This window comes from Lampetra planeri, chromosome 43 (assembly GCF_965212315.1).
Source record: "Lampetra planeri chromosome 43, kcLamPlan1.2.h2, whole genome shotgun sequence".
Taxonomy (NCBI): Eukaryota; Metazoa; Chordata; class Hyperoartia; order Petromyzontiformes; family Petromyzontidae; genus Lampetra; species Lampetra planeri.
The window spans coordinates 4,651,389-4,673,283 of record NC_136149.1 but is presented as its reverse complement, the minus strand read 5'-3'; the positions used below and the strand labels follow the sequence as shown (position 1 = coordinate 4,673,283).

The 21,895-nt window shown below is 50.8% G+C and overlaps 1 protein-coding gene across 1 annotated transcript in view; it reads left to right on the top strand.

Moving 5' to 3' along the window:
- Positions 1-1,855: 1,855 nt before the first annotated feature.
- The window catches only part of LOC144732617 (insulin receptor substrate 1-B-like), a 72,864-nt gene continuing 52,824 nt past the window's right edge, over positions 1,856-21,895 (top strand). The window contains 2 exon segments of the mRNA XM_078614112.1: positions 1,856-4,920; positions 4,923-6,687. Coding sequence (XP_078470238.1) covers positions 2,509-4,920; positions 4,923-6,687 — 4,177 coding nt within the window. The 5' untranslated portion in view covers positions 1,856-2,508.

Below are 21,895 nucleotides of genomic sequence, written 5' to 3'. Positions count from 1 at the left end.
TTAAATAATCATTCAAATAATCAAATGAAAATAACAAAATTAAAAAATAATTAAAATTTTCTTTTTCATCGATGTGACTTTACCGAAAGAACCAAAGAGTATGGATCCTTGCAGTCACGGAAACTTCAAATCTAGAATGTACACGATTAGTAGGGCTGAACGATTAATCGATTTTAAATCGAAATTTTAAACAATGCGATTAGCATATCGCAAAGGCTGCGATTTTTTTTGCGATTTGAAAAGTCCTATTACTTTTTTTCATTCAGACGCTGTCTTTCCGACACACCTGTTCTTCACCTGAGGACGGCTGCTTGCGTTGTGGCCGAAACGTCGTGAGAATTGTATTTTATTATGTTTTATTATTTTATTATTTCCCTTCTACATGACTTTACCGAAAGAACCAAGAAGAAGAAGATCCTATTACTTTCTTATTGGAACTTTTTTTTACTATTTTATTATCATAACTTTATTTATTTTACTTAACAATTGTTCTGTTTGATTAATAAATACATGCTGGAAGCAATTAATATCTTTTAAGATATCATGCTTGCATTAGAATATATAGAGCAGTTCATATTGTGATGGTATCATGTGGTAATGCTCCATCACATGTTTTAAATCTATTACACAGTGAATATTGAACTGAAGCTTGACTTAAAAATGTTTTATGGCAAATCAAATCGCAATCACATCTGTCAGAAAAATCGCAATTAGATATTTCCCCCAAATCGTTCAGCCCTACACATTCGTCCCCAATTGCCATGTACCCCTTCAAAAGTAATGGGTGATTTTGTGTTTGAAGTATAGGAGCCCGATGCCGGCACACAACGGCCGACCCTTGCGAGCGAGCGGCCGTCAAGGGATCTTTAACCGTCCAAGCGGCACGTTCTGGTACGGCTATTACAGCCGCAGTAGGACATCATATGATCGAAAAGAATAACGGAGTAATAATCTTGATTTGAAGCTTTCGTGACTGCAGGAATCCATACTCTTTGGTTCTTTCGGTAAAGTCACGTAGGTAGAAATTAAATAAAACAAATATAAAAATAAAATAATATTTTTATTTAATTTCTAACTACCGTGACTTTACCGAAAAAAAGCAAAGAGTAATAACGGAGTAACAACGCAGCCAGGTCGCTTTTGAACAATAAGTTAATACCTCAGTGGGCTTTATCTGGTAGGATGGGGATGGTTTCGTTTAATTTGTATGTGTCTGGGTGATTTGTTTACCCTTATTGTACTTGCACTGTTATCATGTTTTTTGGTATCGTGTGTTGTTGTAACGTTCTTACTCGCCCCGACTGGACACCTGTGTAAAAAGAGCTTTACAGCTCATCGGATTCCTCCTGCAGTATAAATAAACATTACGAGTGATTCTGATGAGGATCGCGACGCGCCGCGAGTTGAGCAGTTGACGCGTGTCGCGATATTTTGAAACGGAAGCGGAGTTCCGAAAATAAAGAGAGAGAGCATGCCACGAGAGAGAGAGAGCAAGCATGCCACGGGAGAAAGCATCACGCCGAGAGAGAGCACAACACAAGAGATGGAGCAAGAGCGAGCACGCCACGAGAGAGAGAGAGGGGGAGCGAACATGCCACGAGCAAAAATCGACCGCGCCCATTGGCCGCGCGGTGGGATCAAAGCGGATGCGTGCCAGCCAATCGGGAGGCGACGTTGCTCGCGGGTGTGTGGGGAGGAATTGGTGGTGGTGGGGGGGGGTAGGGAGGAATGGGGAGGGGAGGAATGGGGCGGGAGGGTACGGGGAGGGGGTAGGGGAGGAGGGGATAGGAGGGTAGGGGAGGAGGGGATAGGGGGGGGTGTGTGTAGGGGAGGTGGGCCCTGCCTGTCTTCGTAGGGGTCCGCCCTGTGCCCGCGTCACATGTTGTTTTGCTCCAATGTTGCGTCCTCGGGAGAGAGCGGCGCTTGGTGATTTCTGCTGTGCTCGCCTAGCCTCTCCGCCACTCGCGAGCCAAAGACGAAAGGGAGCAGGGGAAAGGGGAGGTGGGGTTGGTGCAGACAAGAGAAGCGCACGCATGGCCGAGTACCTTGTCTGCCTAAGGGTATAGAGTTAGACAGAGCGAGAGAGAGAGAGACGTACTTGCTAGCCACTGTGGGTAGGTAATTGTGTTTGCCCCGTGTTTGTGCGTTGGCTCTGTAGCGTTGGGGTAGGCGACACGGCACAGGTGGGAACTCTCTGATGAGAGTTGGAGGCGACGCAGGGCGCGTATGCGTCTCGTGCACTCCACTCAAGCTGCTACTACCTACACACAGCGTGTGCTCACAACTACAACTACTACTGCTGCTGCTACTTACTGCCACTGCTGAGAAGAAGAGTAGTAGCTACGTGTTCTCGCTCGCATTGGCGGGGCATTAACGAAGCCAGCTACTCCGTTACCGGTTGACTTTATCTTTTTTTTTTCACCATCAACCACGATCATCATCATCATCCGGTCGTTGACCGAGCTTGCTTTTTGGGTGTAAAACCCAAAAGGCGGCGCAGAACGAGCCATGGCCAATCCACCACCGCCCGAGCTGCAGTCCGCCACGGACGTGCTCAAGTGCGGTTACCTGCGCAAGCAGAAGACGACTCACAAGCGCTACTTCGTGCTGCGCGCTCCCGACGACTCGTGCGCCGCGGGTCGCCTCGAGTACTACGAGAGCGAGCGTAAGTTTCGCCACAAGTCAGCGCCTAAGCGCGCCGTGTCGCTCGACTCGTGCTTCAACATCAGCAAGAGGGCCGACGCGCGCAACAAATTCATGGTGGCTCTCTACACCAAGGACGAGTACTTGGCCGTGGCGGCGGAGAACGAGCCAGAGCAGGACGCCTGGTACCGGGCCATAACCGAACTCCACGCGCGTGGGAAGGCTATGCAGCAGCAGTGCAGCGACCACCACCACCATCATCATCACCATCATCACCCCCATCAGCAGCTGCAGCAGCAGCAGCAGCCGTCGCTGTACCCTCACGCCGAGAGCGGCGGCGAGAGCGGAGGCTCGACACACGCAGGCGACGACGTCTACGGGGCGATTGCGCCTTCGTCGGCTTTCAAGGAGGTGTGGCAGGTGAACCTGAAACCCCGCGGGCTGGGTCAGACGAGGAGCATGTTCGGCGTCTACAGGCTGTGCCTCTCGAGCCGCAAGATCAGCTTCGTGAAGCTCAACAGCGAGAAGCCGGACGTTACCCTGCAGCTCATGAACGTGCGGCGCTGCGGGCACTCGGAGAGTTTTTTCTTCATCGAGGTGGGTCGCTCGGCCGTCACGGGTCCCGGCGAATTCTGGATGCAGGTGGAGGACTGCGTGGTGGCGCAGAACATGCACGAGACCATCCTGGAGGCCATGAAGGCCATGAGCGAATTCTCCGAGTTTCGCCCGCGCAGCAAGAGTCACTCCGCCAGCAGCTCGAATCCCATCTCCGTGCCGCCCAGACGCCACCTCAACAGCCTCCCGCCCAGCCAGACGGGGCTGTCGCGTCGCTCCCGCACCGAGAGCGCAAACAGCACCCATGGGGCTTCCTCTCCGGCCGGCGGCAACAACAACAACAACCCGGCATCGGCCGCCACCACCACCATCACCAACATCATCAGCCACAGCAGCAGGCATCCGCTCAACGGAGGCGTTGGAGGAGCGGCAAGCGGGCACAACTTCAGAGCGCGCACCTCGAGCGAAGGGGAGCGGACGATCTTGACGTCCAGGCCGAGTTCGGTGACCGGGAGCCCCGTGAGCGTTAGCCCCACGCCTCCTCGCCTGCAGCAGCAGCAGCAGCAGCAGCTTAATCAGCAAGGGATCCGGGGATGTCTCGGTGGACGCACATCGTCTCGCCTCCAAGCGGCCCCCACCCACAGCCGCTACGTGACCGTGCCGGCACCCGGCGCGTCGCAGCCTCCGTCGTCGGCAGTGAGCCCCGTGAGCTGCGCGTCGTCCACTTCGCCGTCCTCCTCGGGGCCCAGCAGCGGCCGGGGGTCGTCGGCGAGCGACGCCCTGTTGCTGCTGTACGTGAAGGTCAACAGCGGCGGCCTCGGTGGCGGCGGGGCATCGGCGTCAGGGTCACCCAGCGACGGAGGATTCGCGTCCTCGTCCGACGAGTACGGATCGAGCCCCGTGGACGCGAGGAGACATCAGGGCCTCGTGCACCGGAGCGCCACCCCCGAGTCTCTGAGCCGCACGCCGCCACCCATCCGAGAGGAGCAAGACGACGATGGGCACAACCTCCACCACCACCACCACCACCAAATGCATCAGCAACAAGTCAACAACTACATCAGCATGGGCAAGTCTTGCGCGCAAAATGGACACCACCACCATCACAATCACCACCACCACCAGCAGCAGCAGCAGCTGCACAGAGAAGTCCTCCTAGCCAGGCGCGCGTCTCAGGATGAAAATGCGAGCGCCGCGGAAGGCACGTCGGACCTGTCCGGGGTTGTCCACCGTAAACGCACCTACTCCTCCTGCACGTCGCCCCCTCCGCCTCCACCGCCGGTAGCGCAGTCCACCACCGGTGTCCAACAACAACAACAGCAACAGCAGCAGCAGCGCAAGCCCTTGGACGACTACGCGCTCATGAACGCGGGCAGTCTCACAAGCAGCGGCAGCGGCAGCAGCTACACGGGCAGCAGCTACACGTCGCGCTCCGCCTCGCCGAGGCCCCCCGCAGGTCCTTCGACTCCGCAGAACTCGCAGGCAGCGCACCTACAGCGCTCGTACCCGGAGGACTACGGGGAGATCCACGTGGGCAGCTGCCAGAGGCCCGGAGCGACCTGCAAGGATGACGGCTACATGCCCATGTCGCCCGGCGTGGCTCCCGTCCCGACGTCTTCGTCATCTTCCTCGTGCTCCTCCTCGCAGTCGATCGTCTCGAGCTCCACCACCGCCACCTCCTCCTCCATGACGCTGAGCACACCGGTGGTGGTGGTGGTGGTGGTGGTGGCGGTCCTTCGGACGACTACGTCCCCATGAGTCCCAAGAGCGTCTCGGCCCCGCAGGAGATTCTGAACCCGCGGCGTCGCCAGGAGATCACCGACCCCAGTGGCTACATGGTCATGTCTCCTGGAACCAACAACGGCAGCTGCTCGCCCGAGTGCAGCCCCTACATGAAGATGTGGAGCAGCTCCAAGCTGTCCGTGTGCAGCGCCGACGGCAAGGGCGGAGGAGACGCTGGCTGCGAGTACATGAACATGTCGCCTGGCCTGGTGGCAGGCACCCCCCCGGACTACTTCTTCACGCCGACCAGCGCCGAGCCCCCCAAAGTGAACTGCTACTACTACTCGCTGCCGCGCTCCTTCAAGCCGGGACTGCGCAAAAACGGAGACGGCTCAGCCACCGCCGCCTCGGGCGCCGGCGGCGGAGCGCGTTTCAGCCCGGGCAACTTGACCGAGAGGCAGCTGTTCGGAGGCGACAAGTCGTCATCCACGAGCAGCGACAGCCTGGGCCACGACCCCGATCAGCCGGTGGCGAGCGGCAGCAGCCCCACCGCAAGCGGCGGTGGCGGTGGCATCACGAAAGCCGAACCTCGCAAGGTCCAGCAGCAGCAGGGGATGGTGAGACCCACGCGTTTGTCCCTAGGTGGCCTCAAGTCCTCGACTCTCCCCCGCACGTACGAGTGCCCGGCGGAGCCGGTGAGCCCGGGGGAATACGTGAACATCGAGTTCGGAGACGTGCAGACTGCTCAGGCGGTGGTGGATGCGCAGCGGAGGCTCAGCTCGGCCACGCGTCTCGCCGCGCGGGCCAACTACTCCATCGTTCCCGACTGGAGCAGCGGTAGGAACACAACAACCAGCAACGCAGCAGCAGCAGTAGCAGCAGCAAACTCTGTCGTGAGTCCACTTGCAGCAGCCAGGGGTAATCCAGCTGGGGCCAGCTACGGAGCGAGACCCGTACAAAACGGCAACGCAGGCTCGGATTATATGTCCGCCTCGAACGTCGGCGGTCTTAATTACGGTGTCCGAGTCAATCCGAACGTCGGCGTCGATTACGCGTCTCTGCACATGGGCCTCGGGTGCGCTCCGCTCGGGCAGGAGACGGACGGCGACTACACGGAGATGCGCTTCGGCGTGACGGCGCCGAGCACGGCTCCTCTCGGTCCGCCGAGCAACCACTCCAACCTGGAGGGCTCCAAGGGGCTCACAAGCCCGACGTCGAGACTCAACCGCCTGTCCTTGATGGACCAGATGACTGCCGCCTACCCGGTCCCCAACCCGGACCACGGCGCAAAGGTCATCAGGGCTGACGCTCAGGGGAGGAGGAGGCACAGCTCCGAGACGTTTTCGTCCACGACCACCGCATCGGCCGCCTTGGGATCGGGTGGAGTGTCCCCAGCGATGCCCACGTCCACCTCTCTGCTGTCGCCGTCATTCTCTAGCGACGCAAACCGCCTCGGCTCGGCCTCATTCGAGAGCGTCTACCTGAGAGACGCCGCAGGAGGTCCCGCGGGAGACTGCGGAGACCACGGCGGCATGTCGAGAGAGTCCGGATTCGAGAATGGGCTCAATTACGTCGCATTGGAACTGAGCAGCGAAGAGTGCCAGAGGGCAGCAGCTGTTGCTGCTGCCGCTACCGCTGCCTCTACTGCTGGCCTGGACGGGGCAAGGGCCAATGCCAAGGGCAGCAGCACAAGCGTCGTGGATTCTGGAGCTTACGCAAGCATTGACTTCGCTCGCTCCGACGGCGGGTGTCCTCCTGCGCAAGAGAGTGAGTTAACGTCACTTCCCATCGTGCATCGCACTCGCCACTCGCTCGCAACACAATGCCAGGGTTTTATGGGCGATAACTGCGGACGGTGACGGTACGCGCAATGTAAAGGTTTCCACGTTTGGCTTTTTCAGCATGTCGTTTTTTGTTTTGTTTAAGTTACGCCGTCATTGAATGTGTGCAGGACTTAGGGGCCCGATCCGAGCGATAACTCAGACGAGAACGTACAACACTGTACACGTCTCGTGATGCCCGATTTAGATTTGGCCCGAGCGAATTGTATGCACTGTATGTTGAACTTCTTTCGCGCCGTACGTAGCCAACCGCGCTCATCGGAGGTGTGCCCAGTTTTATCGTGGTGTTCACGTGCGTTTAAACAAATCACCCGTTTCTGACATGTGCACTGCCCTCGACCGAACGCCGGCTGCCACGGCAAAGGTTTGTAATCGTCAGCAATTTCACAACTGTACGATGTTAATATACCAAGGGACACTCTATCTCAGTTTATCAAAGCGCGCGTGTGTTGTGGTGCATGTGTTAATTAACAGAAATAGTTACGGTCTTGCGAAACCGATTCATTGTGAGCATTAACTCTTAACGCAACCTCGATCTGGTTTCGCGGCACCAGCCGACACCGATCGTGTCGTCTCGCAGACTCGTCCGCTATTGCGCTGATGTATCGGTCACATCCAACGCTCGATGTTCCAATAAAACCCCCCATCGTTGTCCCAATAATATTCATGTCACGGTGGCAGCAGCAGCAGCCAATGCTATTTCTGACCACTCAGTCCCAGCCATCGTGGAATGATACGAATGGAAGTGGCGCCCACAGTTTTGTTATATTTTTACTTGACTGCCAAAGCAACGCGAGAGGTAAGGAAAGGTCAGGATTTCCATGGACGCTATAAAATCTTGGCAAGCGGTAAGTGACGCCGGTTTGTCTGTGTTACGAAATATTAAGGCACGCGTCCAGGCCTCTTATAAGGCAGCAATCCTTGTTAACCGGAGTATCTGATTACCTGAGAGTCCACCAAGGAAATTAAATTAACATATCTCTCGTTCTCTGCGCTCAAAATAGCCCTGCAGTATATTTTTTTTCTCGGCGTCTGTCCAGAGAGTTTTTATTTAAAGCTGTTCGAGACGAGCAACGACAATGATCACGTTGCTACATTGATCGATCTACAAACACAACAATGAAAGAGGGCAATGTCGCCTCGAGGATTTTGTCAGCTTTTTTGGTTTGTTTTGCTCGGATGTGAAAAGCAGACAACTCACAGGCGCGATGTTTATTTAAAGGAAGAAAAAAAGCAGATCACATCGAGGCTACGATCTTTGGTTAAACGGGAACCTGCGTCCCAAACAAACCTAAATCCGAAAATTATCCGCGAATGACTCAGTTGGGATTATACTAAACAGTCATCGCCCACGACATGTCGACTGGTTGCGGCTTGCAGGCCAGGTGGCTGCCGCTTGGGGTGCCCTTTCGGATGTGATTATGATTACATCCGAAGCAGGTACAGCCCATGACAATAGTTCCCAAACATGTGGAAGTGTCACGGAGTAAAAACAAATCGACTAAATCTTGACCTAAAGCTTTCGTGACTGCAGGAATACATATTCTTTGGGTCTTTAGGAAAAGTCACTTGGATAGGTTCAAAGAAAAATAACAAAAAACTACGACGTTTCGATCACGATCGCTTGTGTTGTGATCGAAACGTCGTAGTTTTTGTTGTTATTTTCTTTGAACCTATCTACGTGACTTTACCGAAAGACCAAAAGAATATAAAAACAAATCGACTCTCAAATTACTGTAGATGTAAGACCAGACAAAGCATGTGGCGTGCACTATCAATGATAAATAAAACAAGATTAAGACCACAAGGTAAAAAAGGTGAGTATCAAAAAATGTACAGTCTGTTTGTCCAGGCCCTGAGTCATCATGCGTCCACATTCGTGAAAGGAACATGCTAAGGTTGCAGTATTAACGCTCGACACATCACAGGGGAATGCCGTGGTGCGTTTTAACTCGCAAATTGCTTAAAGCCGGCACGAGAAAACCGGTGAAACGTTCTGCTAATTCCTTGATTAAATCCTTTTTAGATGTGTAACTCATCATAATCACGAGGAGCGCCGTTGTGGGGAACTGAGACCACATATTGTTAAGGGAGAGAGAGGGGGTGGGGGCTTGCATGTCAGATCGACAGTTCACCAGCATTGATTCAAGCAAGCCTCGCTGCTGATGAGACACCAATGCCGAAACCGGTCCGGAGTTTGCTTCTCCAGAATTGAATGCCGCTGCAATTATGCACTCCCGTAAACACGGCCGTGGGTTGTTTTAAGGAATACGTGTATTTTTGCACATGTACAGAGACGGATATACGAAGGGGGCCTAATGTCTGCTCATGCATATTTGTTCCTTTTGAATGCGAACTTCGACCAATGTACATGCCAATTCACTGTTTGCGTGGGTTCAGAAGCCCATTTCTTCCCACCCCCACATATTGGCAACGTTTAAAATCGGGGGGGGGTGGACGGATGTTTGTGGCGGTTGCAAAGGCAGCAGCAGCAGCAACACCAACAACAACGTCGGGACGTGCCAGTCACTGTGAGAAGCTCTCCCTCCCACTGTCCACACCTCGGCTGGAATGTTTGCGTGCTTAGTCATGGGTGGGAGGAGGAGGGGGGGGCCCTTAATGGGAAAGTCAGGTTCTCTGCCCCCCCCTTAAGAATTCAGTCGTTTGTGTGGCTTTGCTGTTGTTTGGTTTGTACACAAATCCCTAGCCACCACCACCACCAACCACCACCAACCAAAGCACCCAGTCGAGATGGTTAGTTGCACAAGAGGTTGGACCTTGCTGCCTTCACCCGATACAGTACCGCTGCTGCTGTTGTTGTTGTGTTGAATTGCGTTGGGCATACATCTTCTGTGTTTTATTTCACCGTAACTGTGTCGTCCCCACAGGCTTCATTCGTCGTTTGTTGTCTCTCAATGCCCTTTTGCCAGTGTCACTGCTGGATGATCACTTTCGCTCGCCAGTATCGCACGCCAATGAATGGTAGCTAGCAGCGCACAAGGGCAGGGCTCCAAAATGTCTCCTCGTCTTCTGTAAACAACATCATTAATCACGTAACGAGCAGACTGCACCTGAGCGCTTTGATGTGTCACGGCGATACAATATTTTCGGGGGCCCTCGAAGTGAATGAGAAGAGCCAAATGCAGGGGACAAAGGTTTAGGACATTTTGTATCTCGAATTACATCTCTGCCCTATGCGTAAAACTGCAACAACCGCTGTTCATTGACGATGCCGCTTATAGTGGCTTCCATGCGTCACCACAAAACTAGTGTGTGTGTGTGGTTTTGTCTTTTGTGTGGTCTTGTGGGAAGCGGTGGCGTAGTGGTTAGAGCGCTGCGCCACAAACCCGGCCACCCGAGTTCAATTCCCGCTCATGGTCACTGCCAGCGGCGATTGCTTGAACCGGTCCTGGGCCACCCCGAGGTCGACTCGGCCTCAAATGAGTACCTGGTGCGGTGTGTAGTAAACATCGCCACTGGGGAGACGAAGGCGGCCGGGCGTCGTGCTGTTCCACCCCACCCCCTCGTGTGCCGTGACCCACCTTCATAGGTGCTACTCGCTAACAGCACTCACTACTACGGTCTGTTAAGGCTACACGGGGGATCTCTGTTTCGGTAGAACTGTGGACCACCCATACACCCACTGGTCTAAATTTGCATTTGATGTTTTTTTTATTCTTCTATGGTGTGGTCGTGCCGCGTGCCAGCTTCGACTGGAATTATTACAAAAATCTTCCGGGTACACAACGGCGTTTTGTGGACAAGGGGATTGAACTGCTTTAACCTTCACCATGCCCCCCCTCCTCATCCTTCCTTGTTTGCCACTGGATGTAACTCGCACAAGATGTTTGCTCGGGACATCTGCAGCAAGTATCCCACTGGTGGCAAATACCGTAGATGCTGTCTGTTGCACTGCTAGGCTCCTAGGACAGTGCTGGTTTACAGCTGGTGTCGGCTGCTGCTTTTTTGGGGAGATATTCTAACATTGTGGGATGGCGGCGGGTTCAGATACAATTTATTTAGACTACTGTAGGTACGTTCGTCCCGCATTGAGGGCACGTTTTTGCTTCATATTTAAACTCGAACCGGGATCGTACCTACCGTGATTTGACCGCGTGAAAGTGGTCTTGGCTAGTGACATTTTCCTGAGAGCGCATGGCTGGTCCTGAACGCAATCTGTAACCCAGATGTATGTGTGTGGAGCCACTCACTCAATGCTGCTTTATCCACAAACACATTTTCTCTGCCTAATAATATATCGTGGAGTTTCTTTTAATGATTTAAGCCAACACTTCTAAGTATTGTGGTCCCGATGGTATAGCGCCAGGATCTGTGCTTAAGATGTCTGCTGCAGAACTTGTACTATTTCTCAGTAGGCTGCAACTCTTCAGTTCCTCTTATTGTACTTAGCAACAATTATTTTTTGCCAAAGTTAAACCATTATTCTGCTTGGCACACAAACCTTATATGAACTCTTGGAATTGGTTATATTACAAATCTGGCAAAATTTGCATGCACAAAGCTAGTTTTTATGTTCGGTTCCAAACCTTTCTTTAAATCCCACGAATTCTGACTGCGACTGTAATTTACTGTAACCACGGTTGGATTCCCGCGGTCACATCTGTGTGAAGCACCCACTTGTCCACCTCACTGCACCTGATGGAATCCAGAGTAAAGCAGCAGCCACTTGTCCTCCCGATCAACGCCTCTAATGCTCTTGCTACGGTTACCGTTCCTGGAAACTTCACTCGATCATTTCCTCCACCTATGTTGAGCACTCCAAGGACGACATTTTTGTCTCATCCATACTGTGGCTCAACCACCAATACGCGTGTGCTGGTCCAAAACAATTCGCTCATTTACGCATCCACTCTCCCACAACACTCGGCACAGTCACAACACCTCTCTGTCGACCTCTTCCCTCTCACTGCTCGACTTCAGAACGCCCTTCCCATTATCTCTTTACCCAGGCCCTTAAGGGTGACCTCGCTCGGTTAAAGAAAACAGTCTTCACCCTTATCTATTACAATTTTAATGGTGCTGTTTTTGTTGTCCACAACTTGGAATTTTGGGCCTTTTTTTGGGCTTGTGTTCAGCAACGGTCCGTAAATAAATAAAAACAACCCCAACATTTTCGGAGCCAAACACTTAGCTATACATATCGTACTTGTAGTGGTTTAATTACACGCCAAAACACGTTAATCATTGCGGTGCTTATAAAAAGCCATTACACATGCCAGAAAGACCGTTAAACTGTATGACAAGGTATGGTGTCATTGCGTTTGAAAGCAACTTATATTTCAACTTTGTCTTTTTTTTACATATCAGTTGGACGCGTGCCAGTAAACCTGGGTGTTGAATTGAAAAGGGCTTATTGAGTACATGCAGAAAGAGCTGTAATACTGACTCTCTTTGTTGAGATTTTGGCAGTGGTTGGGCTGGCTGGGCTGGACTGGCTGGGTCACTCGAGCTCAGAGAAAACTGGGACTATTATTGCGTGATTCGTTTGTGTGCGTGCGTGTGTGTGCGCGGAAGCAGCCCGTCCGTCTTCTTACGCAAGGGATAAATCTGCATGATACACTTTCTCCATTTATCATGATGTCACAGTGGCGTCAGTGCGGCCTCTCGTAAGCTGCTTATAGAGAGCTTACGTGAGTCCTCCGGATTTCGAGCAGGATTTTGTTTTGCTGTTCAAAAGCTGCGGTGTCCTGTACTCTACACTTGGGCTAAATTGCCCCATAGCTGTCACCCTATAAACTCACGGAAACAACGAGAATTCTACCCGAGTCTTTCGACTGTCGCAACAGAGATCAATCAATCGTAGTTTGGAAAGTTTTTTTTCTTCTTCACGTTTATGATGTTTATAGTTGGCAGGGTTTCTTGTTGTTGTTTTTCAGCACACACGACCGTACTACAGTGGCCCTTGCAAACAGACACTTGGTGTGATTTTGCAGCGTGCACAATAAAAAGCAGTTACCGGGACACTTTAATTATCGATATGTAGTTGGTTTCGCCCAAGCGGGCATTGATCATTTCGTGATGTATTAGCTGCCGCTTCACTGCCGCCAAACGCGTAGCCCATGCCAAACAGCTGATCACACGGTCTGAACACTTGAACTGTGCTGCCAATAAAACTGTGTGTGTTTGAGGGCGAGTGTTAAGTTCCAAGGCTCCTGTGCTCTCAGCAACAGCACTTTGTTACTCACGGCGGCGGCAGCAGCAGCAGTATACACTGTAATACAGTGGCTATTTTTTGTTGTTTACACTCGTTAATGAGGAGAACAATAATAATAACAATACAAACATTCAGAAAATAAAATTCCAGGAGGTGGCTTGGTGGCTTGGAGGTCAAAGCGCTCAGTGGGCACAGTTGAGGACCTGGGTTCGAATCCAGGCAGACACCTGTGATTAAACCGGGTTTCTAAAGTACTGTAGAGTGAGTCTTTGCTCTCAGCCTGGTCACCAATGACTTCACAAACAAACCATGACATACGCGGAACTGTCGCCTCACTCCCATGCGCAGAGCGAGCGGCAACTGCTGCCCCCTGCTGTTTGTGGATGAGAGGTCGCTCGAAGGGATCTCGGAGGTAGCTCTGCGGTGTCCGCTTACGTGGGCCATTCTCCAACACGGAGGCTTGCACTGCGTCGCGAGAGTGGTACGGGAGAATGTTTTGCCTTGTGAGGTGACGCTGACATTACAATCGGCGTGAACATTGGGAGAAATGGCAGCTTTTGTATTCCTGTTACACGTCGTCATAGTTCTGTTTGTGGATTCGGATCTTTGAGAGGAGTTGGGCATTTTATCGCTCTGAAATATGATATTATAGGTATGTACTGATGCACTGGATAATTGATTAATAGTGATTATTTATTTTCATGAATACTGAATAAACAATAGTTTGCTACGCATGCAGAGTGTAGATAAATGACATGATACATTCATTAGCACGTGGACGATACAAAAAACAAAACGAACAAGGTGATGAAAACGAGACCCGAAAATAATCAACAATTGCATCGAATTGCAACCCCGAGTCACGACAATTCATTGACTCACTGGGGTATGAATCGTTGGCATGCCTACAAAATGTCAAGCGATGCTACCAACTATGAACTAATTAAGGTCAGGCTCTGCTGAGCCAACAGTACATCCACAATATATATTATGTACGCAAGGGTTATTATATTCGGGTTGAATTTTGTCATGGGCGCTTGTTAGGTCAGCCAGGCAGCTTGGCTGTGGTTGCGAGTGGCTGGCAATCTGAAGGTTACGGGTTCAATTCCTGGTTGGGGTCTACTGACCCGGCCCATCATCCCTCCGGAGCCCGGCAAAAGGAGTACCAACGTTGTGAGGAAGGTCAACCAGTGATTGCCCTACGGATGGACTCATCTCCGCCATAGGAATGTGGGATTTCCACCAGTCTCCTCAGGGCTGTAAACGGGAGATGAGCAACCACCTCGGATGTCCGTTTCGAGCGGAGGACTCTCTTTGACCCCTCGTCGCTTTTGTTGCCGAATGGGATTGTTTTTTTGTTACCCAGTGATTGAGCCATTCCGGCATCGGCTTGGCTTTCATGCCTGGGCCTGCACGCCACGCTGACGGCGAACAACTGGGTGGTGATTCAGGGAGGAGAGGGGGGGAAAGGGCAGGAGGAGAGGTACGTTATACAAGAGACGCAGAAGCTCAAAAGCGAGAGTCGCAAATTTGATTTAACCGCGCACGGTGACCCCCCCCCCCCGCCGACTTCACTCAAACGGCTCGTGCTGACTCGCTCGCACTCTCAGGGCTGACGTACGTTAACCTATAAATCATAGAGAGGTTTTGTTGGGTTTGAATCGCGTAAATATGAATGTGTCGTTAAACCCGCCACCACCCGACACGGCCGATTAGAAAAGGTCCGTCACGCAAACAGAGCATGCTAATTCGTTCCTAGTTCAATACAATTGTACTCGAATTATAGTTGTTGTGGGTTTACTCTCCAACACACCGGTGTGCTGTACTAGTAAACGAATTGGCATATTGTGTTTACGTGACAAACTTTACTAATTGGCAGAGGTGTGGACTCGAGTCATGTGACTTGGACTCGAGTCAGACTCGAGTCATGAATTTGATGACTTGCGACTCGACTTGGACTTGCATAACAATGACTTTGTCCCACCTCTGAGATGTGGACTCGAGTCATGTGACTTGGACTCGAGTCAGACTCGAGTCATGAATTTGATGACTTGCGACTCGACTTGGACTTGCATAACAATGACTTTGTCCCACCTCTGCTAATTGGCTGTGTCGGGTGGTGGCGGGTTTAACGACACATTTATATTTACGCGATCTAACCCACGTACCTCGTCTGTCATGGATAATATTGGTCGTGAAAGCCTACGTGTACGTTAAAATGCGGGCAGAGAGAGTCTGTTATCCCTTGGGCCTGTCCTAGTTGTGGAAAACGTGCAGAGGGTCCGCACACATCACAGGGTCCTTCCCCCCTATCTTGCCAATTGTGAAATAAATCAAGAAACAAATTCGACAACATTTGGCAAAAACCACGAAATGTTTTCGCGCGGCGAAATTTGCAGAGCTTGAAACGGACACGCAGGCCAGTGCTGATTAAATAGAGCATTGGTACTGCATTTCATGTTAAGTGAATTAGTGCTAAGAGTCCTCCTTCAAAGGACGTAACTCATTTAGACAACATGCCTGTCTGTTCGGATAATTCATGGCAAATTGCAGAATGACCTGAAATATCCTGTATCTGTAATGGCCTTGTATCCATTCTCTACTGTACATACAAGGCAAAGACAAATATCCCCCGTATAGCCTTAACAGACTGTTGGGCCAAGTGCTGTTGGTGAGTCGTGGCTGTGAAGGCCGGCAACAGCACACGAGGGGGTGGGTGGCCAGCACCACGCCCGGCCGCCTTTGTCTCCCCAGTGGCGATGTTTACACACCGCGCCAGGTGCTCATTTGAGGCTGAGTCGACCTAGGGGAGACCCAGGGCCGCTTCAGAGAATCGTCACTGGTGTTGGCCGTGAGCGGGAATCGAACTCGGGTTGTCGGGTTCGTAGCGCGGCACGCTAACCGCTGCACCACCGCTCCCCCACTGTACGTGCACATGCATTGTAACCAACTCCTATGACTATCCAGTAACAGTTGAACTGGTGACACGTTTGTCAGCGAGTGCTAAGAACCCGTCAACCTGAGTTCAATTCCCTGTCCCAGCTCACATTAGTGGTGAGTGGCATTGGGACAATGCCTGGGCACCGCATCACCAAACCGCACTGACCAGAATGGGGAAGTATGGTGATACAAAAACTGTGATGAAAATGAAATGGGCAGGCCTTAATCCAGCAGTGGGTTGACAAAGGGCTGTACATTAAAAGGGTGGCACTTGAAATAGCAGGTTTACAGTACCATTTATTTGAGTAAAAGTACATATTTTTGTATTGATAGGATATCTATGTAATCTTCTAAAATATGGATCATAATCATGAACAGGATAGAATGTACATGCCCTTACGTGTTGACAAATAAATTCATTTCGGAAGCAGTGAATACGTTCCAACTCAAAATAAATGATTTTATATTACTGCGTGGGCAGTCGTGCACAATAATACATACACTCAACACGTTTGTGAAAAAAACCCTGGCCTGAAGATTAAAAAAAACGATATGATTGGTGACGTTTTGGGCAATGCCCCTTCTTCATAGCGCATAAATAGAGAGGCCAGATATGTGTTATTGACGAGTGTGTTACGTTATAAATCAAAACACTACGCTCCAACATGTAAGCCACCTCGCCTTCAACCCGCACTGACCAGCATGGTGAAGTAGGGTCACGTAACCCCTGCGACCCGCACGGCACGGACGAGGCCCTCATCCGTCAGGGGATCGACAAGAGGGCCGTACGTGTACACGAATGCAACCCTCCCACTTAATGAAAACCCCCAGTGATTGAGGTGACCTTGTGTAGTTAAGATGCTTGACCTGTCCCCTCACACTTGGCCAGCGTGGCTCGTCGTATCCACTGCTGTCCGTGTCGGTCTTCTGAGCCACGTGAAGATACACTTATAGATTTCGATTTAAAGCTTTCGTGACTGCAGGGATTCATCTTCTTGGTTCTTTCGGCAAAGTCACGTAGAATGGAAATAATAAAATAATAAAAATAAAACGTAATAAAATTCACAAGTAGTATTTCCCATAAATATGCTAAATTCCTCTTGATATGCAAATTATTTTGTCAAGGCGCCCTTCCCCCCTCCATCCCAGCTTAAATAGTCGCTCCAAGCCTGGAGTGTGTCATTCAGACTCTGTCTTCTCGACAGACCTGCTCTCCACCTGAGGACGGCTGCTTGCGTTGTGGCCGAAACGTCGTGAGAATTATTTTATTATGTTTTATTCTTATTATTTTATTATTTCCATTCTACGTGACTTTACCGAAAGAACCAAGAAGATACACTGATAGAATAACCAACCTCTCCAGTAGCCCATGGTCAATTCGACGCGACAGTGAGGCACGCAGGTGGGCAGGGATTTATGTGATCTTGTTATGTTTACGAGCGTGATGCTAAGGCTATAATCCCTCTTCCTTTTCCAGGTTATGTAAGCCAGGCTAATAATATTAGCACGGTACATTCTGATCTATGCCATTCTTGGATTATTGTCTGTGTTTTAAAATGTTTAGCCGCTGTAAATCGGCCACACGAGGCTCCAAAATAAAACCTGGGAATGGAATGCGGCGGGTAAACTGCCGTGCCACCACGTCCCGACATAAACAAACCCATCTCGTATTAATATAATGATTTATTAAACGGACCTTTGCTATTCAAAACAGAGAACAAATAGTAATCATAACTGAACCTATGTGACTTGTATTTTTTTTACAATCGTAATTTGGAGCATTATGAATATTACAATTAGGATTTTCTTCGTAGTCTACTTTGCTCACCGGCCTTCCAAACTAATGTTACCCCCAAATAGGATTTGTTTTGGCTTGCAAACTCTGTAGTGGTTTCGGCCTTCTCGGTCTCATCGACAGAGTGAGGCTTGTTTCCACAGATTGCTTACTTAAGCAAATGCACGTGGATAACAGTCTGAGAATGCTCACGGGCTGATAAACAATATTATATATTTTTTTTGTCGTGGGCCAACCAGAAGTCTGTTATCCACAATGTTCCACAGCAGCACATAATGAATGTGCTACTTTATCATCATTATCATCAACAGCCATTTCCTATCCAATGCTGTTTGAAGGCTTCCCCCTACACCATCATCATCATCATCTCTATCGATGGTCCAGTGCTGCCATCAGTGCATCACACTGGCATTGAGCAGTGGTCGATGGTCATCCTATCTCCTTTGATTTTGTTTATGTTAACATAGTTGGGAGCGCTGGTGGGGAGGTTAGCACGCTGTGCTATGAACCCGCCCACCCGAGTTCCATTCTTCCCACTCACGATCAACACCAGTGACTCGGCCTCAAATGAGTACCTGGTGCGATGTGCAGTAAACATCGCTACTCGGGAGACAAAGGCGGCCGTGGGTAGTGCTGGCCACCCACCCCTCGTGTGCCGTGCCGGGCTTCATAGATGCTCACTTAACAACACTTGCCCCCAAAAATCTGTTAAGGCTATACAGGGGGGGGGGGGGTGGGGATCTTTATCATTGTTTATGATCGAACCTATAAATACACACAACAGACCCTGCCTTACTATTGTGACCATCATGATTTGCTCTCCCACCGTTGTTGACTGGTTCACAGGGCAAGAATTTAGCCGAGTCCCGTGATGGATTAGCGCTCGTAATAACACATCGTGTGTCCCCCCCTCCGCTCCCCCCGGTGGCGTATTGCACCGTGAGTGGTGAGTAGCAATTGGGATTGGGGGGGGGCTTTCTGAGCGGGTGGCGATTTTCGTTGGGGGGGGGATGGGTGTGGGGGGGTCCGGTTATGGTTCGGGGAGTCAGCGGTGGGGTTAGGGTGGCCTGTTCGCGAGTCGCTCATGCAGAGGGGGGGTGGGAGGACCACACCAAACAAAGCGAGGCCCTGCCGCCAGTAACAATGGTGAGCTTGGCCCGTCTCCATAGCTGCGCCAGGGTGTCCCCACCACCACCTCCCCCCCCCCGGGCGTATAGAAAGACAAAACCCCGCAGGAGGATCGGGATGAGGACACAATAACAACAACAACAATGCAGCTGTAAACATTAGCGGCGGTCTGATTAAGCTTCGAGAACAATAGCGTGCCCGCCCCCCTCTCTCCACGACCCCGATATCTGATCAGATTATGGGAGCCCCCCCCCCACCACTAGCACCCAACGCCTCTCGACCCATCAACACAAAGTGGAGCTTCGCTCGACCGCAGGCTGTTTGCCGGTGGAGTTTTTCGCCCGAATCCGGGTGCATTTGCGGAGTTACTTGCAGAGGTTCCGCGGATAGTAAGCGCCGCCCGTTGCTCGCGGAACATCTGAGTAGCATTAATGGTTAAAGGCTTTGTCGGAACAGAAGTGCTTTTGTGTTTTTTTTCGTGTTTTGGGGGGTTGGGGGTGAAAGAGGGTGGTGCGGGATAGGGAAGAGGAGAGAGAGAGGTGTTTTTATTCTGTTTTTTTACTAAAGAACACCGATAATGCCACTTTTGGCTTCAAACTTTCGTGCCTGCAGGAATTCATATTCTTGGTTCTTTCGGTAAAGTCACGTAGATCGAAAATAAAATAAAAACCCAGCATTTTTTTTTGCTTTTATTATTTTCAATTTTATTTAATGTTATTTTTAAAGTTTTATTTTCTACGTGACTTCACCGAAATAACCAAGAATATGAATGCCACTTTTAAATACATATATATTTTTTTCCCCGCACCGAAACTTTAAGTGAGCGCAGAGGGGACACGCAACCGCGTCTGACTCGAACGACCCCGAGGGCCAAGGTCCCCGTCCTCCTCCTCCCGTGAAGTCCGCCCGGCAGCGCGTCGCGTATTTCGCCCACGACTCCACGGTGGTGATGGTGGTGGGGGGGGCAGAGGGTGTTGTTTTTCAGCCTCGGACTCTGGCGGCTGGATGGCCACGTCCGTGCTGTTTGCGAGCCGTTTACTCTGTGTGGACATTGCCCACTCCCACAACCCCATCTGCCTTCTCCCCTATACCCACCCCTCCTCTCCTCCTACCACCAAAAAACAAAACCTCTACCAGACCACCACCACCTCCTCCTCCTCTCATCCCTCCCCCGACCTCCTCCTCACTCTGCATCTCCCCCCCCCCCGACTCCACCTCTCTATTCTGACCACCCCCCTCTCATCAGCACGCCCCAGCTGCCCTTCGCCACACGCTTTAAAAACAAAAAAACACCCCACCACCAACAACAACAACCACCACCACCAACACAAACAAGCAAAGCATGAGAAACCTGATCCCGGAAGCTCGCAGCAGCACAGTGCCAAGCCAGCAACCATGAATAATTAATTAATGTAGCTTTCTCTCGCGACCTCTCTCTCTCTCTCGCCTTTTAAAGGCAAACTCCTTTTGTGCTCTCTCAAGCCTCCTACACACGGACTCATTTTCTTACGTGGGGGGGGGGGGGGAACGGGACGGGTGGCTGTGAAGGGAGGTGGAGTGGGGCCTGTCCAGCAGCCAAGTGACATCACCCGCGGGCTCAGAAAACAACAACAACCAGAGACGAAATGACCCCTCCCCCCCGTACCAAGTGGACCCTCTCCATCTCTTCCAGCGTGACCTCGCCCGCTCCTGATTGGGCACAGCTGACGGGCGTCCCCCCCCCCACCCACTCACCACTTGTGTGCCAAGTGTCTCGCTTAGGGGCCGTCCATAAATGACGTCACGCACCTGGGGGGGGGGGGGGGTGTACATTTGTGACGATGTGTGACGAGGGGGGGGGGGTGAGAAATGTGACGTTACATAAAAATGCGCAACTTTAAATAAATACTTAATTAAATAGACTTTTTTAAATAAATGTTTTCTCCTACATCAGAGTGCAGCGCCACATTAAATACGCACTACAATGACAATCATTTGAAGCATGTTTTTTTTTGGGGGGGGGGGGGCAGAGCTTTGTGACGTCATATTTGACGGGGGGGGTCTGACTTTTTGTGACGCCGTGTGACGAAGAGGGGGGGAGGGTCAAAAATCGTCCAAAATCGCGTGACGTCATTTATGGACGGCCCCTTACTTTCAGCAAGTATTTGGGAGTAGCCATGGGGTGTGGGTGGCGTTGCTGGCATCTCCGGCCGATATTTTGTCCCCCCCAAAAGAGGCGCCGATACGGTGCAAGATTCTACGCGTGCGTAGGAGGCATCTGTTGTCGGCCTGTTCTCTGGCGCCCAAGCAGCTGAACTGGAAAGGGGTCGGGTGGGTTTGTTGCTCCGATTTTTTTAAATGCGTAAACAAGCGAGGGTCAAGTGAGTGAGTGGGGTTTTGGGGGGGGGGGTTAATCTGAAAATGTGGCTTTCGGATAACGGGAAAAAAAATCAACAAACTTCGAAATCGCTACATGTTTCACGATTGTGTTTGGGGGTTTATTAGGGTTGTAACTGTTTCGGGGCGTTACCCAACCGAATGAGATGGTCAGGTTATCGTCAATCTGGAGCTTTAGCTAAACACACGTGAAATTTAGATTTAAAGCTTTCGTGACTGCAGGGATTCATATTCTTGGTTCTTTCGGTAAAGTCACGTAGAAGGGAAATAATAAAATAAAATCAATTATTGTTTCATATTTTTTTTATATCCCTTCTACGTGACTTTACCGAAAGAACCAATAATACATGTGAAATTGACTGGCTTACATTTTGTAATATGTATAAAACTGAAAAATGTATGTTTACTCAGCTGATGATAATATAAACAATAACTATGTTTTTGTGGGGGGGGGGGGGGTTATTGCCTATAACTCTTATTATCCGTCAACAAACATTAAACGCTGAAAAAACATCCAATGTCACGCACGCAATTAAAGTGCCTCTAGCTCGTTTTTTTTAAACCACAATGCATTTCCTGAAGGGCATAGTTCACCGCTAGGGTCAAGGTTTCGTGGGGTATGTGCCACGCGTTTGTAAACAAAACGTAGACACAGCCACGCACATTTTATTTGGGCGTTGAGGGCAAAAATAAAACATCTCTCTGATTTCGATGTAAAGC